Genomic DNA, 18,737 nt, shown 5'->3' on the forward strand with positions numbered 1-18,737 from the left:
AAATGCTCCAAAATAGTATTATTCCCATAACAACGAATATTCTTAGTAGTAAACTGTCTGCTAAATGTATTATCTCAAGTACAAGAGTGCTTCTTTACAGTATGTAGGCCTACTGTATTATTTTATTAACCCCAGGTGTACCTGCCACACTTTGTGGCAGGTACACCCACGCTTCCACTTCAAAATGTATGGGCCCAGGCCAGGGTCACATTCATGCACTCATGACCAGTACCAGACTGCATGACCTCATACACACCTCAAACTAAGGATCACAATGGAAACAAGCTGTAAGAATTTTTACATAATCATTTGGATTATAGTGGGTCAATCAAAAGTATTGACTTTGGAATGTCCAATAACACATATTTTGAATCTTAAATAGGCCTACAATCTCTTTATATGTGGACATGTCGTTTAGGAATCTGAAGGCTCCTCCTAATTTACACAGACATATAGAAGGTGTACAAAATAGAAGGTGTGCAATAAGGGGCAGAGACTGTTAAAATGTTACTAGGTCTATACTCTCACTTGGCAAGCTGATGTTAAAAGTTTTCTGAGTTCTACGGAGGTCATGCTGAGCAGCGTGTCCCTTATAGTGAGGTCATTGATGATTTTCCTCTGGGCTATGTGGCCACAGAGTACATCCTGCTTTGTCCTCTAACCTGCAAGCTCTGAATATGATGCGGTTAGTAGTGGGTTACTGTACTTTCTGCATATTCAGCCTGAAGTTTTCCAGATATACCGTACTTTTTGGGACCATGATGTTGGACAGAAAAGTTTTGTGGCAAGCTGCCCATTAGATATAGAGGTAGGGATGGGGGGAGAATGGCAGAATGGGGTAAGTTGAACCACCTCCTTTATCTAGGAAAAAAAACTATGTTGTCATTGAATTAAATTGTCATTTAATTTTAACTTAAATCTAGTAAGCATCCATCATTTACACCTGGCTGTGAAGTTGGGATGAAAATGCATATACTTGCCATATATTTGCATAATATGTTAATATAGGCTATTTAAAATAAAACCATAGCACCACCACTAGCCTTTTCATATCGCGCACCCCCTAGAAGGCGCTCGCGCACCACAAGGGGTGTACGCACCAGTTTGGGAACCACTGCTCTATAACATGCCATGCTATCTACATATAACGCCCAATGCAAATTCATCCATATATGGAGATCTAAGGGTTTGAAATTTGAGGTCAGATATACATTTCCAGTCAGTCAGTTGACAGTTAGTCACCCCAGGTGATCCCAGAGATCCCTCGTCAATATTTCTCCATCCCTGATGATGTCACATGATGTCACAAGGCTTGACCATATATGGTCAATCCTGGGGTGACTAACTGACTGACGGGAAATGTATTATAGCTACCTCTACCTCAGTCTGCCTCCCTGTTAAGCCTGTGATTGTGCACTAATGCTTCCAAGACTGTGTCCAAATCGAATATCAAACAGGATTCAGCTGCCCTGGCCCACTATAAAGCTAAGGTACTAAACAAACATGTTTGTGTTTTTACTTTATTAGACCTATTCACCAGTTGTTATCTCATTCTGTGCAGGAAAGCGAACAGCGGCCCTAGCACAGGGATAGAAAGCAAAAAAATATTGTTTTACCTCTGTCTGTCTGCCATTCTGATAAGTTTAGCAAAGCTCCTGCAAGGCACTCAGCTGCCAAAACGCACAGAACAACATGGCTTTGGTGAGAGAGATATTGGACATGAGAGACACAAACATATCTGTCCAGCTGCAGTCTAACACGTCCTACCACCCTGCATTACATCCAGGGAGCAGCAGTCACCCTGCAGTGTGAGCCACATTAACCACATAGCACGGAAACCACAGATTGGTCTGGGGAAGAACATTATCCCTTCACAGACCAACTCCTATTATCATTTCTTGTGGGGAGGGCTTCTGGCCAGACCTTTACCACTCAAGCCTGCAAGCCACTCAAGTCAGGCAAGTGATATATAAGTGGTATTACACACACGCACACGCACACACACACACACGCGCACACACACACACACACACACACACACACACACACACACACACACACACACACACACACACACACACACACACACACACACACACACACACACACACACACACACACAATATATAGTTCAATTGTAGGCTATGTGTCTAATTATTTTTTGTCATTTCCTAACACCCATAGGATATATAACCCATGTGAATTAAGGCTACAAACAACAAGGGCAAGCCTGGAATGAGCCATTGACGGAGAATTTAGTGTTTAAAGGGAATGATCGACGGTTTGATCAAACTCCCTGTTGTTATGGTCACTGGTCCCGAGAGCACCAGTGCCTCTGACAGAGGCCTTGCCCGTAAAGGCCACAGCAAATTAAACACACGCAAACCCATTGAATGTCTCATGCTGTGGATGAACGCTATTGATCTAGTTTGTTTGTTGTTTTTTTCTGTCGTCTTTACCACAGAAATGGAAACCACATTGACTGGTAAGTTAATTACAACAAGACCTTCTACGAGCTTCAATAGAATATTGAGAGAGAGAATCTAAATCTAAATGCCCCACTAGCTCCCCCTAGAGGCTGTGCTGCTTATAATACCCAACCAGGCCAAAGTGATCAATGTATTCATATTAGTGACCAGTGTTGTCAAAGTTACAGTACAGTAATTTATTACTAATTACTTTAAAAAAGTCATATAGTTACACTACTTATTACTCCCTGCCAAAAGTAACTAACCTGTCAGTGGGAAGTGTTGGCTGATGAGTGAATATCAACACCCCTAATACATCCTAATACTGGGGGTCAAATCGTGACTGTCAAAATATGACCCCCCCAGTCAAAAAACACTTTGTTTGAAATTGACACTCATGCTTTCCAAGGTGTGATTTGGGGTCCTAAGGATGAATACAAAATGTATATCAACATCGTAAAACCAAAATGTTAAATTGTGGGTTTGAGCTCACATGCCCTGTTGATATAAATCAAAAGGGGGAGTCAGTGGGGAGTATTGGCTGGGAGGAGGAGTAGGACTAAGGCCCTATACATACACCAATGGAAAAAAGTGTAATAATGTAATATTATTACTCAAAATGTGAAAGTAACGTTACTAATTACTGGAAAAAACTAATAATATTACTGAAAGTAATATATTACTTTAGTTACTTAACAACACTGTTAGTGACTGATAAGGGAGACTACAGGTGGAGCCGGAGGAAAGGTCGTGGGGGTTACCGGAGGAAAGGTCGTGGGGGTTACCAAAATCAGTAGGGCTCATCCTTCGTGGAGCATACATTTTCCCAATAAATTTCATGGCAATCTGGCGCTATGATTTTGAGATATCTTGTCTTTAAGTGGACGTTTTGGCATAAATTACTTGTAATCTATCTGGCTATGTCCCTCTTATGCCCATATATGGAGTTTTGTGTCACGCAATGAAAGGCATAAAGATTTTTTGGCCAATTCATACAGTACATTGGGAGGTGAAGCGGCGAACAGTCGACGTCAGCGTCCTCACTTCCCACATTCACACACCAATGGTGGCAAGCTAGGACAGACCGACTCATTTTAAAAGAATAACGTACCTACCATACACCAGCAGGCACTGGTGAACTGTAATGAATGACTAATGACTTGCTCCAAGACCTAATGGACTATTCAATTTAGCCTCAGAAGCTCTCAGGCTGGAACATTCATATGTTATGTCAAAAGGGAGCATGAACTCATTATGATTTTCTAACATGGGCTTCTGTGTCCCAGCGCTCTTTTACCAAGACATTAAGTGCATTTAGCATTTTTGTATTTGTACGTTGCATGTACAGTATTGGCACTTATTAGCAGTGTTTCTGTTGATCTGTGGTACAGGACTAACAACACCTTGGGCTCTATTTTTGTCACCGCTAAACTTCTTTGCCTTTTTTTACTATTTTGCTAAACATTTTTGAATAGTTAAAATGGCCAGTCTACAAGCTCACAACGTGTCAATGTTAGTTGAACTATTAAAAAATGTTTTTCAAAATAGTAAAAAAGGCAAAGAAGTTTAGTGATAAGGGCTTTAGCGGTGACGAAAATGGAGCCCATATTGTTACTTAGGAAACAAGTCCCAAAATTCCGCTAGTATTAAAAGAAATGTCAGAAGAAAATGTTACAACATGAGCACTGCAGTGGTTTCACTTTGGTTTGGCAAGCTGTGGTTGCTCTTATCAACCAAAGAGAACTTAGCTCATTTGCTGAACATTACAAGTGTAAATATCCAACACGTTTAGGCTAATAAAATAGAAAGGTAGCCTCGATCGAGTCCGGGATGAAATTACTTCTGGTGATTGATTGATCAAACAAATTCACTGACTTAGAACTGTGTCTACAACAGCATTTGACATCAAATATTTGAAGGTTGGCATACAGCCAGCCTCATCAAGCTTAGCTTCACGACAGGAAAGTGATATAGCCTACTTCCCTGATATCTGCACTACAAAATAAAAACAAAAACATTTTGGTTCAACTAAAAACATGTTGAACGAATATAGGCTACTGCAATAGTCTGCTATACATGAACATGTGTACAGTCAGTGTAGCGTTGTGGTTAAAACAGAACAATTCCACAGAGGGCCCATGAAGGTGGTCAAGGGAACAATCTGTATTTCACTCACGACTTGGAGGTAACCCCAGCTGGATCATAGGTGTTTGATGGAGCCTGGTGACAGGTGCCAGTCATGTTGAAAGATCAGAAATACCCAGTGACAGCCTGACAGGTTAGAATAGATCACTCAGAGCCGACGAGCCAACTTCTGGGAAATCAGATCACATCACTGATAACGTGATTGTACTTGCATGAAATTAGGATAATCATTATGTTTCAACTAAGCCTTCATTATATTACATTGTTTTAAATCACTTTTAAATCATGCAAAATATTCTTCTACAAATTGTTGACAGAGAATGTACCGCCTTAAGCCGATGAAAGAGACAGAGTGATCAGTTGAAGGCTTTCGATTCACGTGTGAGAAAATATATTTATCCTACCACCATGTGTTGGAACTTACACCCCTGCCACTTTTACAGTATTTCCACTTTTGTTGTTCTTGTTGCTGCAAATCGGTGCATCCCCACTAATGCCCCTATGTGCACCCAGCAGGGTGTGCGATGCACATGACATTTAAATCCATTAAATCATCAAAACTTCAATTTGAGCGCTTGGAGAAATCACTACAAGATTGCGTGTATTAAAGAGAGCTGAGTGAATAATGCAATATGCCTACGGCTATTTCAAATTGCGTGTCCGTGCTCTGTAAGTCAGCCAGTTATGTGTGACTTGTTCTTAGACTGCAAAATATGACTTGACTTTCTGCCGCTGGAATCTTCAAGTATGTTGAAATCCAGGATCAACAAAATGTGTTCCGGCCCCTCAGACATTCTTATCTTTCAATAATTTATATTCCTACTAACCCCGTCACTGTGCAGTGCAGTCTCACAGTCTGACCACATACAGCGATGTAGTAAAACAGCGATAAAGTCAGAGTTATTGTAAGGTTATTTGAGGATTGTTGTGCTAGGCTGTGCATCTCTCATTGCCTATCTGGTAGCCAGTGGAGGAATAAGTGTTTAAAAACAATCAGAAAAATAACTTTTGAAAGCTTATGGTAGATACCAATATTACAATGATACAATACATTCTGAAAGTTATATGTACTTACCGTAGATACCAACACTAATATTACATGACACAATACATTTTGAAAGCTATTCTTACTGTAGATAGAAACACTAATATTGAGAATAATGGCTGAGGCACACATCGACTTGCAGTCAATTTGGGAGAGTAATACTTTCTTGGGGCCTTTGCATTTCTAGCAAGTGCTGACTGGAAACATTTGCCAATTTCTCAATAACAAAAAAATGTGTGTACACAAAATGATTTATGCCCTAACAACGGAGTCATTACTGGTCAGTGACAGTACAGGATATGCTGGCAAAGGATAGGCTTCTAAAAAACAACCCTGAACATAGTAACCTACTTTGAATTATGCTATAGCAGCATCCTATCTGTGTCAAGGACAGCGAGTAAATATCACCGCAAGGAAACTGATTTCATTATGAAATACCTTGTGCAAAGAGCAACACTTTTACTACTGGATGAAAACAATACAACACTATAAATCTTGTTTTGTTTGAATGGTTTTGCGAGGAGTAGAAAGGACACGGTTTGTGTATTACATTGTCTTTAGTACTGTACATATAACGGGGAGGAAATACAAGGAGCCGTTTCTCAAGAGAATACAGGAAATGTAACAGTGCTCTATACATGAACATATTATCTTTAGTGTGACGTCGCTTGGTACAGCCAGTGGAGCTGCATATGTCACAGTCTTCCAAGGAGGGGAGCGAGGAGTATACGTCTCAAGGTGTTCAATCACATCGTAGGAAAGACGACAAGAGTCTCTAGTAGCAGCTTGGAGGAAATACAGAAAGTCCAGTATGCACACCATCACCACAGTGGCATTACACAAAGAACAAAAACAAAACGTCATGTACATACAGTATATACACAAGGGGAGAGAGACTATAAAATGACTTGAGCAATAAAATGGTTCAGAGACATACAACAGTGCAATGGCAAATGCATGTGCTAACGTGGAAAAATGTCAATAAAACACTGTAAAAAGCTGCTATTAGAAACTTAGAATCTAGTATTAAGCAGTGTCCTGATTTGGGCCGACCGTGTTAATACAAGAGGCGAAGTACAGCTGAGAATCCTACATTCATCCTGAGACACCACAGTGTGAATTGGGGGGGGGGGGGTGGGGGGGTGGGAGGCCTGTGACTGACTTAGTTTCATGGTAATCCTGTGACTGAAGGGAGGGCTTGGACTGTCAAAGACATTTTTATCAAACACTAGATTACGGTTGTTATTTATTTAAATCACATGGAATGTATAGAGGGCATGCAGAAAGTCAAATCCTTAAAGCCCCAATCCAGGATTTAGTTTTTGGAGTATAATAATTAGGTAATTATATACATTATATAATATTCGTGATGGGTAGGATGCTGATGTAAAATAATCTCTGAATATTTCAGATCCCACCATGACTAAAATACAGGTCCAGCATGGTCCAATATTTACAACTATTATAAACAAACCATTTACATCTTGAAATTACATATATTTTCAATGTGACATTATGGTCTGTGTATTGGGAGCTCAGACAATCACTTTCAGATGAATATTTGTCTTCCCTCTGGTGATCTAGCATTAACATACTTGAGTTCTGGATTTAGTCTTAAAAAAAGAGGACTAAATACTACTAAAATATCAACAAAATAACACATTTTGATTCATGATTTTTAAAGATAATTTGAGCCAATTCTCATTATCACTGAGTAAACAAGTGGCATGCGCCCGCATACGATGATCAGTGTCAATGACAATGTCAGTCAGTCAGTCAGTCAAAAAAGAAAAACAAAAATAAGGGGAAGCGTTATTGAAACTCCTTTGTCTCTTTTTTTCACCAAGTGATCTCTGGTCATACGCTACAGCAACTCTCCTAATTATATGGCAACTGCAATCACAAATCTATGTGTAATTTACTCAGTTATGTTGAAATTGTGACAGCTCCTTTGTATGTGTACTAATTTACTTGCAGTTTAAAATGTAGTTTAAACCAGAATCGGTGGACCTTTAAAAGCTCAACTCAACATTCATCTCCTTTGCACAATCCCACCAACAAACCATACCCATTTGCTGAGCGTCTGCAATCATTCTGATTTGTGCAAAACGAAAAACCCCACACTGTCAAACTTAGGATTTCGGTTTACCAAGTCAGAGTCCTGAGATATTCAAAACATTATTTTCATGGCATCACAACCACAACCACAGCATCTGAAGAGCTTCTTGTCTCAGTAGCGTTACCGTACCACTGATTCCTCTAAAGCCTGATTCATACAGTACTTTGTCTGCAGTGTATAATTATATAGCATTAGAGTACTAGGCTTTTGGTCCCCTCTCTGATCCACTTCTGACAAAGCATCTTTCTGACCTCCGAGCTCAGACTGACCTGAACGGAGAACAAAAACACAGCATGACACAAGGGATCGTCATGATTTAAGAGATGACTGGAAGTGACTGGTTTTATCTAGGCAATCATGTCGGGTACATGTGAGCCCCTTCCTGCAGTATTGAAAAGGACACTGGGTACGGCGTGGGCACGTGTCCATCTGCATTCCCCTTTATGACCTTGTCAGACACCATTAGGCTGAAGGCCTGCCAAGCTTGTTGGAGAAAAATAAATCATAAAAAAGATGAATAAAAAATACATAGCAGTGCCAAATCACATACAATTTTGTTAAAAAGCTATCAGCTCAATACTTCGTGTACCAAGGGGAGCCTCCATCTGACTGCTTAATGGTCCAAGCCCTCAACATCTAGCTACAGTTTAACTTGGCGTGAGCTACTAGTTGATATGCAACTTCAGCTGCATATGATGAATACATACTGTCTACTAGGAGGGGCCTGTGTGCATTTCGGCCTGACATGGCATGCATGTAAATAATGCATGATAACATATGCAATTTAGTAATGAGTGTATTAATGATTACATAATTACAATACAAACATTAAATTTGGAAACTGATTCTGATTGTGCCTCAAGATCCCCTTGCATGCAAACAATGTCGGAGCTCCTTACAATATGCAAGCTCCTCTCTTTTCATACCACATGTCTTGAAATCAGCGGTAGTATGTTAACTAGTTGCTCTTACTACACTGTCTCCAGCCACAGGGAGAAAACAGGGTGTCAGAAATGATACAAGCTGTGAACCGTGACCATTTTGTATAAGGCATTACATTTGCTTAGGACCAGATGAAATAGTAGTAGGGCACTGCTTTTGTCCACCTATGAAATGTAGAAAAATGTCAGGAATGAATTTGAATACAAATCATTGAGTGTGCTGCACCAAGAACGACAATGAGGAAAGTTTTTTTTTGCCACTGAAAAGAATGCTTTCCCTTCTTTGGCAAAACCAAAAATGATTTCATAATATAGTAGCTTTCACAAAGACCCTCTGACAGAAATGTGTTCATCAAAGGTCTCTTGGTATGGAGTTTTAATATAGTGGTAAAACGGGGCCATAACCACTAACCAGATTCCTTCCATACACCTGTCCATATCAGGCATTGCCCCGAAAGCAGCACTTTTCATGAGAGGCCATAGCACAGTGCTTCCAATCGAAACGCATCATTCGTCTGTCAGTTCAGATTGGGGTCTTCTGGCCTATAATGTCATTGTGTTCTAAATAGTGTGAGTGGGGCGGGGGGTGGGGGGTGGCTTGGGGAGCACTGTGCAAACAGTAATGAAACGAACCCTAACCACAACCAATAGCTGGCCGTATTCTTTTATATTTTTGTGAAAAATTATCTTTCACTCGAGTGAAAGAGAGAAAAATAGAAAGGAACGTTTCTTTTAGAAAGCCGAAGGCAGCGCGCCTCTCGCGCTCTTGGTCTCAGGCTATTTCTTTTATTCTGCGCATGTAATCGTGCAGTTCCTCTGGGTCTTGAAATCCCATGTCCTGGCAGACCCACTGAATGTCCTCTTCGTCCGCTATGGGGATGGAGTTGTAGGGCATGTCCTCTGTGGGCAGCGTGGTGAAGGTGGTGAACTTGACCCTCTTGCGCTTGGAGGTGGGTGAACTGGCCTCCTCGCCGTTCTCTTTAGTTGAGCCCCCCGAGCTGCCGTCACCCCGCCCGTGGACCTGGCTCTGAACACTGGTCTGGGAGCTGCCGCTGCTGTGGTGGTCGCCGTGGCAACACGTCTGTCCGGCCTCCAGGGCGTTGCTGGGGCTCTCCACCTGCTGTGGTGAGAGGTCGCTCTGTGCCCTCAGCGGCTGGCCGTTTCCCAGGAACACCCAGTGGTGGGAGTGGTCCATGTTGGCCTGGCCCTCCGGGGGGATCCTCTTGTGGCGGTACTTGAGCACAAAGACGATGCAGTTGATGAGGAACACCAAGATGGCCAGGCAGAAGACGCCCAGCAGGGCATACATGCCGATCTCCAGGTCGGTCATATTGCGAGGCGAGTGGACATAATCATCGTCCTCCTCCTCCTCCTCCTCCTCGCCCTCGGTGGGCCTCTCCTGGTTGCTGACGGTGGGGAAGTTGGTGTAGTCTATGGGGACGCTGGCGGGCTGCTCGTTCGACGTCTCGTAGATGCGGCCTCCAACATTTGAGTCGACGACGGGCCGCCTGGTGGGGGCGGCTGGCTCACCCTCGCCCTCCGTGTTCACCTCCTCCTCGGAGTCATCCTCCGGGCCAAAGCGGACCTTCACGTAGACGCCGGCCGACGCGATGATGCTCTTGCGCTTGGTCTTCTGACAGGCCTCGCATATGGTCATCTCGACTCGCACCAGCTCGCCGGACCCTTCGCCCTCTGCCACCACCACGGGCCAGCGCTGCTGGGGCTCCTGGGAGACCGACGCAATCTTGTCATCAGACGTGGAGGCATTGAGGTTGTAGTCCTTGGGGTCGAAGTAGCTCAGCGGGGCTGCTGTGCTGTCAGTGTAGTACATCCATATGGACAAACTGGCCTCCTGTCAAAGCAAAGACAGAGATGTGGCTGTTGAGCAAGGTTGAATTGTGTACATTTATTTTTTTATTGGAAAAATGTAGGGCTTAAATGCTTACTTATTATTTTTTTTACACTGGCTGTTAGCAACTTAGCATTAGGTTATTTTAAGATATTGCAAACAGCCCTATGAAAGTCAACAAAGCATATTAAAATCACAACAGAAGAAAATAAAACTATTTGGGCTATAAAACAGCCACGATCCAGACTTGTGTAGTATCTCTAAGGGAGAATATCTAAGTGGATGAGATGTTCTCCTGTCACGCCCCGGCCTTTGATTTGATTTGATTAATGGCCTTTGAAGTTCTGCCAATCCCTGAAGCATCCCTGAACATCAGAACAATGTACTTAGCACGCAAGCCCAAACAGGCACGCAGCGCACTGACGAGCACAGCGGTGCACCACTTTAAAGCGAGCAGTGTTGTCCCGCCATGTACAACACCGCAGCGGTACTGCCCGGCACATGGCTCTAAATGCACAATGTTCCACTCAGGATCTGTGATGTTTGTGTGTGTTTGTGTGTGTCATCATGGCCTCGCTCACATGTTGTGTTTCCCCTCTCTCATCATCGGGGAAAGCAACAGGGGATGTGCCCTGCATGCCTCGGGGTGGCCTGACAGATTTTGTCTGCGTCAGAAGAGTTCTTGCCATCAACACCACAAGGCTGATTTTTTTACTTTTGTTTTTGTTCACAAAAACTTGCTAAAAAATAATAATAAACTCAACCGCTCACACTGCACCTGCTGGGAATACTGACTATATGCAGGGAAACAGATCTCTCTCTGACATACTGTAGCCTTTTCGTTTCTGAGCAAGTTGCCAAGAGAGACAGCGTGCAAGAAGGATTCCTGGATTGGAGCCAGAGCTCTGCCATGTCAGCGTGTCAGAATGAGGGAGTATTTGATATGCATAATTTGAATAATACATTGAACACTGCATCCCATTCCCTGTCGTTACGAGTCTGCTCAATGCATATAACGAGGGCTGACACAGGAAAAACTAAAACAAAAAGTTAAGATAAGGTTGTATGACACTGACAAAATATTTAAAATATTATGTTGAGAAATAAAGATGTGTGCAATCTGTTGGTGTACGGCACACACCACTTAACCGTTAGCACACATTTCCTTTAAATGAATCTAACGTGCATATTTTCACTATGTGTAAAATCGAGCAGAATAGCATCACAGCTACCTGTCAGGCTTCAGTTTGCACTTTACTGCAACTGGAAATGAATGACAACATTAATTCAGCATAAATGGCTGGGCTTATAAAATATGTATGTATAACACTCCAGCAGAAATATGATTCTCACGGTAACTTTGCATTAATTTCTATTTCCATTATGAGAAGTAATGCATAATATATTTAGCTATTTATTTAAGCAGCCATCAAAAGTAATCACTAGGAGGCATGAAAGTCATTGTTAACGTAATGAGTTATAATGACAATACTAAACTTGTCATCTGGGGAGTATTTATTGGAGTCAGCGGTTTTAGACCTGGTCAATTGGAAAGGAAATAGGACAAAAAGACTCTCGGCTGTCAACTTCCGCCCATATATTCTTTATGACTTTCATTCCATTCTAGAGTAATAGGGGACATTTAGAAAGTTTCCCTGCGAAACAGAATCAAATAGCTTGAAATAGCTCCAGCACTCTTGTGAGATCTGCGCTGGCAGAGGGCTCGGCTGCCTTTTATGGCCAGGCCTTGGAGAGCACTTAGGACAATACATTACAATAATTAAATTTCAAGGTGGCCGGGAAGCGGAGAGCAAGAAAAATTGGAATTAAATGCTACTTCTCTCGCGTGGAAGCTCGATGTGGTTGTTTGGCCATGCAGGGAAGACCAGTGGAAGGGCATGGTAGTGTAGAAAACGCATGCACTGTAAAAGCCTCAATGTTCTTTTAACTCAGAGTGTACAAATGTAACCAAATGGACCTGTAAGGTCCTGTTCGGTTACACTTGTACACTCTCGGAGATACAAATGGATAATTGAACACTGAGGTTTTCACTGTGTATACACATTTCCATTTACGTGAAATACTGACCAATTACTTCCATAGAGAATAGCACCCACAAAGCCTCAGCTCTCATTGTCAAGGCACAAAGGAAGAGACAAGGAACTAATTCCGCTGTCTCCTCACTTCTTGCTTGTGCATGTGATGCAGTGTGCCTTGAAAGTAATATTTTAATAATGTAAAGCAGAGACGGTTCCAACAGCTTACCGTAGAAATATGGACCAATGCTGATAGATTATTCGATATAAAAATAAATAAAAGAAAGAAACCAATTTTGGATAGTGCAACACAACAACTCAAACTGGCGTCGTCCACTCTAATAAACAATGTCTGGAAGCTGAGGGGACCTGACCGAAATAATATTAATCCACTGTTTTACTCATTAATAGTGGCAGGCAAAAAAATTGAAAATTAAAAAGTTTGCTGTTCTCCTGTAAGTAAACATTTTACTCCTCTGCAGAAAGAGTTGCGGGACGGGGAGACACCAATTACTTTTAGGAAGCAACACAGGTGCACATGAGAAGCACAGCAGGCAAGTAGAACCAGCTACGTCTGTCCAGAGTGAAGAGCAGAAACGCTCCAATTAGATAGGGAAGTCTGTCCTAAACTTTGATGGTCACTGGCAAGTTGGCAATGGTACATATAGGTATCTCATAGTCATATGTGAGGCAAAAATGTCAAACTAGGGGGTTTTCATGATTCTGAATCCATTCCCTCTCTCATCATCGGGGAATGCAACAGGGGATGTGCCCTGCATGCCTCGGGGTGGCCTGACAGATTTTGTCAGAAGAGTTCCTGCCATCAACACCACAAGGCTTGGAATGGATTCAGAATCATGAAAAACCCCTAGTTTGACATGTCACATGCTATTTAAAGCAGAGGAAAGTTTGACATTTTGGCCTGCCATAGGATGTTAATGATAGGGTCACAAGAAACTCCTATAAAGAAAATTGCCCAATAGTGACAGCCGGTCAGCAAGTGGATTCATGAATGTATGTATACATATATTAAAATATTGTCTATATTATAGACAATATTTTAGGCCAATAAAAAAGTCTATATACCAAATTTCCCACTTTAAACAAAAGAAGCCTGTCGGCTGCCGGACTAATCCATTCTTTTTGCAGTTTGCTGTGCACAACACATACTGGATGTTTGGTAGCTATAGCCTAACAATATGTTATAACCACTAGAAGGTTCATTCACAGGGATCATTTTGCCTGTTATACAGTTGTATGACAGGCAAAATGATATATTGTAAGACATATCAGTCATTTTATATCAATTTAGGACAAATAATAATTTTGTTTTTCGTATAGTCGCCACAGCTGCTGGTACAAATAGCAGTTATCAGTCATAGCTGACGAAAAACAAATACCGGTAGTGCTAATGAATAGTGAGTATCATAGCAAAGGATTGTTTAAAGTGTGCAATGGTCCGATGTTTCATTCTTCATTCCACAACATGATGAATTGAATAATAGCTAACCTGTTTGGGCGAGGTGAGCGTCTGGAGCCCATAGGCCTTGGCCACCATGGTGTGGCTGTTTCCAGGGCTGTGCTGGAGGGACAGACTCAGGCCAGATATGGCATGGACACGCAGCTCTGAGATGGACACCTTTTCATCTGTGACAGAGAACGACGACTGTCCCAACACCGCATCCACAGCCAGCGGAGACTCCACCTGCAGGACAACGAATAAACACATCACCACATTAATCCCTTTCAGGCCTATATGTGTATTCACAGGAGTCGTTGGGAGCTTGAGGCCCCCCCCCCCAAAAAAAAAGAAAATAAACAATAAAGTTCCCAGGCACAGGTCTCCACCAGGCGAGGTCAGGTTGTGGCCTTCATATGATAACAGCCAAAACTTAATATATGTAAGGAAACTGTCGCAAATGAATACTGTACATGAAACAGTGGCTTTCAACAGCCTGTGGACGGTGGATCATGGAACAATGTGCTGGATGCATCCTGCTATTGGTAATAATTAAGATCCATGAAAAGATATCACACACCTGACACCGGAGGTGTTACCCACACTGACAACTTCGACCAGCAAGTGAGAAGATCACAGTGGGCAAGTTGAGGCTGTGATGCTGTGCATTGATCAGCCCTGTGTCTGAGCCTGAGGTTCTGACGCACGTCAGTGAAAAACTACGTTTTCAGTGCCACACAAGCAGACCGAAAGATTTTACCTACTAATTACCTAAATATTCTGCATTGTGACTGTGCTTTTACTAAAATATTAACTTAGAACACTATAAAGAATCGTTGGAAATTCTCACATAGAGGAAGTGATGGGATGAGGGGGGAGGCATCACAGAGATTTATAAGGGAATTAAAAATGTTGAACAGTACCTGGGGTTTATGGCACAATAATTGATTGTCAAGCTACTGTATAAACGTGAAAGGTTCACAACTAAAGTGGCTCGAGACATGCAGGAAAAATGAAATGTAGAAATAGAGTCACCTTGCTCTGCTTAAATCCGCCACTCTGTGCCCTCCAAGTGCATATAAACCCCATTGTCCATCACAGAGCCAATAAGTATGTATAACCCCAAAACCATTACAAAGTCAACAGTCTCTCCATATAATTGATAGTCTTTGGCTGGCCTTTACCTCCCAGTACTTTGAGCACTTTTTAAAGATCATCACTTCACCTTACAGCTGCAGGCAGAGGTTGCGAGTAGTGACAGACCAATATATCGGTTTGGCCGGTATCGGAATATCTATTTTTAAAAACACTTTCAACCTGGCATACCTTTTGTTTTGGGCCTCTCATTATTGGCAAACTTTACAAACATTTTCTGATTTCGAGTTATTCAGCTTTTTAGTCAGCCTGTATAATGGGAGGTGGACGGCAGCGTGGTTGCGCAACCCGGTCTAGGATCGCTAAAGAAGGAAAGGCCAAGCCAAAATTATAATGAAAAAATAGAAATCAGCGATCCGGTTTATCAATAATAAAGCTTATCAGATGGAACATTACACCAGAAGCAGTTGCTAGTTGGATTCCTTCTGACGGAACGTTCCGCCCGGAGCAGCTAATTGGTTAATGAATTGCATTTTTATAGCGCTTTTCTATGCACTTACGTGCCTACTCAAAGCGCTTACAATGGTTCATTCATTCATACATTGGGAGGTGCAGTGGCGAACAGTCGACGCCAGCGTCCTCACTTCCAACATTCACACACCAATGGTGGCAAGCTCACACCGACCGACTCATTGGATGCAATGTAGGGTTCAGTGTCTTGCCCAAGGACACTTCGACATGTAGACAGGAGGAGCCGGGATTCCAACTGCCGACCCATGGATCATTGGATGACCTTCTCTACCTCCTGAGCCACAGCCGCTCCAATTTAATTCAGCACTATACCATAAGAGTATGATGTAAGGTTACATCAAAGTATCAGTAGTGTATAGGCTTTGATGCTCCTCAGTGCCAGTTGCCATGTGCGTGCGTGCGTGTGAGTGAGTGTGTGAAGCCTGATGCGTGACACTTGGTCGATGTGACATTCACACTCCAGTCATTTTGGATTGACTGAGTCTAACTTTATGTGATAAAAAAATAATAAAAAAATTATAAGAAGGAAATACAGTTGAGCCCGATGTGTCCATCTCATGGTGATTACCGGTATGTGGATTCCTGCTGCAACATTCCAACTGAGAAAGACAAGGCGCTGTGTTTATTTATCTCTCACTGCTGGAGCTCTTTGTTTAATTGCAGGATTCGTGCATTATGACAACTGAGGCTGTGCTGTATTCAACTGTAAAACAAATAAGCAAATAAATAAAAGATAAACTATATATTTCCATGTCTATCATTGCTATTCATTTGGTCTCAAGGTGTTTCAGTGGTGCTTGAGAGAGAGAGACCCCAACATCTCACATAACAAGAAGCATGCCAATCTATTTCCATAAATCCATATAGTATACCCCCCCCCCCCCCCCCCCCACACACACACACACACACACACACACACACACACACACTTTTATAACCATTCACCTCCTAGTGATACTGTATGGAACTGGCAACCAATTATCTTTCTCTCTCTCTCTCTCTCTCTCCCTCTCTCTCGTTTTAGTTCATCTTTTTTAATAAGGCCTCTATGTTAGAGGTATAATGGGACCAATTATCATTAGTGTTTTTCCCCCTAAAGAACAAGGTTGTATTTTGAGCTGAACTTATAATTTATGAATTGCTGGTTACAGAAGTTGGGGGTCATATACATACACCATCCACGGTTCCTGCTGTAACTCTTTGTAGATTACTGTATGCTGACACATGGCAGGTTTTGAAATGCTGAGCTTGGCATTTCAAGCCAGTGGAGTCAGCCAATCCCATTAGCCAATTGATTTTGGACAATATTTAACCACTTTCACCCTGGTGTCTCTATTTTGGGCATGTAATTATAGGCAAAAAGTTTCAGGAGTAAAAAAACCAACGCAAAAATCCAAATTTAAGTCCAAATCCTCAAAAATAGAAGCTCACAACACATCACAACGCAAAGAGGGCTTAAATGGATAATGAACAACCTGCATTCAAACCTAAATTTAAAAAAAATTGCATAAAATAACAAAAAACATTCGGCATCAGCATAAAGTGCCATTCCCACCGGGCACGATAAGGATAAGTAACTATATTGTTCATCATTGTATTTGTTTTATAGTTGGTATGAACACTGCCATCCGCTTGACTTACCATATTTATATAGTTTTAAATACGGTAGTAAGTACGGTCGCGTCCAAAACCAAATATTTACCGCTCATCCGATATAATAAGCTTCTGGATTCAGGCAGGGCTACTCTGCTATACGCATGGCCAAATCCCACTTCCATGTGTACAGTATATTACAGTATATTGTTGAATCTGATGGATTAATGTGCCAGGGGGGAGAGTTATGGTTCACTGGACATAGAAGCGTGAGCGCGCGCGCACACACACACACACACACACACACACACACACACACACACACACACACACACACACACACACACACACACACACACACACACACACACACACACACACACACACACACACACACACACACACACACACACACACACACACACACACACACACACACACACACACACACACACACACACACACACACACACACACACACACACACACACACACACACACACACACACACACACACACACACAACCCTGGGGGGAGGATAGTAGATGGATGCATGACTTTTACTTTTTCATGAGGAAAGAGCCCGGTGAATGATGGATCACTCCCTCTATTCTGCTTTCTCCCCCAAAACCTTTGCATTAGGCCTTATTGAAGAGCTTCGTTTTCCAGTGATCGATTCAGCAGAAGAACCAAAGTAATATCATATCACAGGTCGAGCTGAGCAATTTATCGTGTGCGTAGTGACAAAACCACAGATCCAGCAGGGGTCTTTTGCCCGTTTTTTTTTCATAGCATTGGTTTTCAATGCTATGGTTTTTCAATTCTGCATACCTTTTCTATTGTGGTTGAGGTTTTCACAAAAGAAAATAGGCCTGTACTGTAAAACTGGCTACAGGTAAAATAAATCAACTGATGGATTGATGATGCGCTGTCCCTGTCCCAGGGCAGGATAACGAGGGTGCCGAAGTGTTCAGTGGTTCTGAAAGTGTGGTCCAGGGACCACCAGGGGTCCTTGCAGGGGGTTCCAAGGAGACGTTCACAGAGAAGATTGTGTGCATGCAAATCTCAATGCCTATATTCAGGCCAGGTGCTGGAGGTCAGGCATCAAGGCAAACATCCAAGACAAGACATTTTAAATTTCAAATAAAGTAAGTCTCTGAGCTCTACAAACTGGATGTTCTTCCTCTACCTTGATGGTTCCAAGGAGACCCCAGCTGAATGATCGGTAACTCTCAGAGTTACGGCGGGGGTCTTTGGCCTGGCCTAGTGCACTGGGTCGCTAAGTTTGAGAATCACTTGTTTATCACAAAGCCAAGGTTTTATTATTTCCGTGGAATTCACAGACCGGCTGCCTCGCAGTAAAGGTGAAGCATATGCCAGCAACACGCTTCTTGTGTTCTGACTCAAGTCTCTCCCCACACTGTCAGGAAATCCCAGTGGGACTTTACCATTTCTT

The 18,737-nt window shown here is 42.3% G+C and overlaps 1 protein-coding gene across 3 annotated transcripts in view; it reads right to left on the bottom strand.

The window, feature by feature from the left end:
• Positions 1-6,209: 6,209 nt before the first annotated feature.
• Positions 6,210-18,737, bottom strand: part of tmem132e (transmembrane protein 132E) — a 386,893-nt gene continuing 374,365 nt past the window's right edge. For all 3 annotated transcript variants that reach the window (XM_080779444.1, XM_080779443.1, XM_080779442.1), the window contains 2 exons: positions 14,114-14,308; positions 6,210-10,570 (listed from right to left, as the gene is read on the bottom strand). In XM_080779444.1, coding sequence (XP_080635570.1) covers positions 9,491-10,570; positions 14,114-14,308 — 1,275 coding nt within the window. In that variant the 3' untranslated portion in view covers positions 6,210-9,490. The remainder of the gene's footprint in view (positions 10,571-14,113; positions 14,309-18,737) is intronic.

This window comes from Protomyctophum bolini, assembly GCF_963924005.1.
Source record: "Protomyctophum bolini genome assembly, chromosome: 13".
Lineage (NCBI taxonomy): Eukaryota > Metazoa > Chordata > Actinopteri > Myctophiformes > Myctophidae > Protomyctophum > Protomyctophum bolini.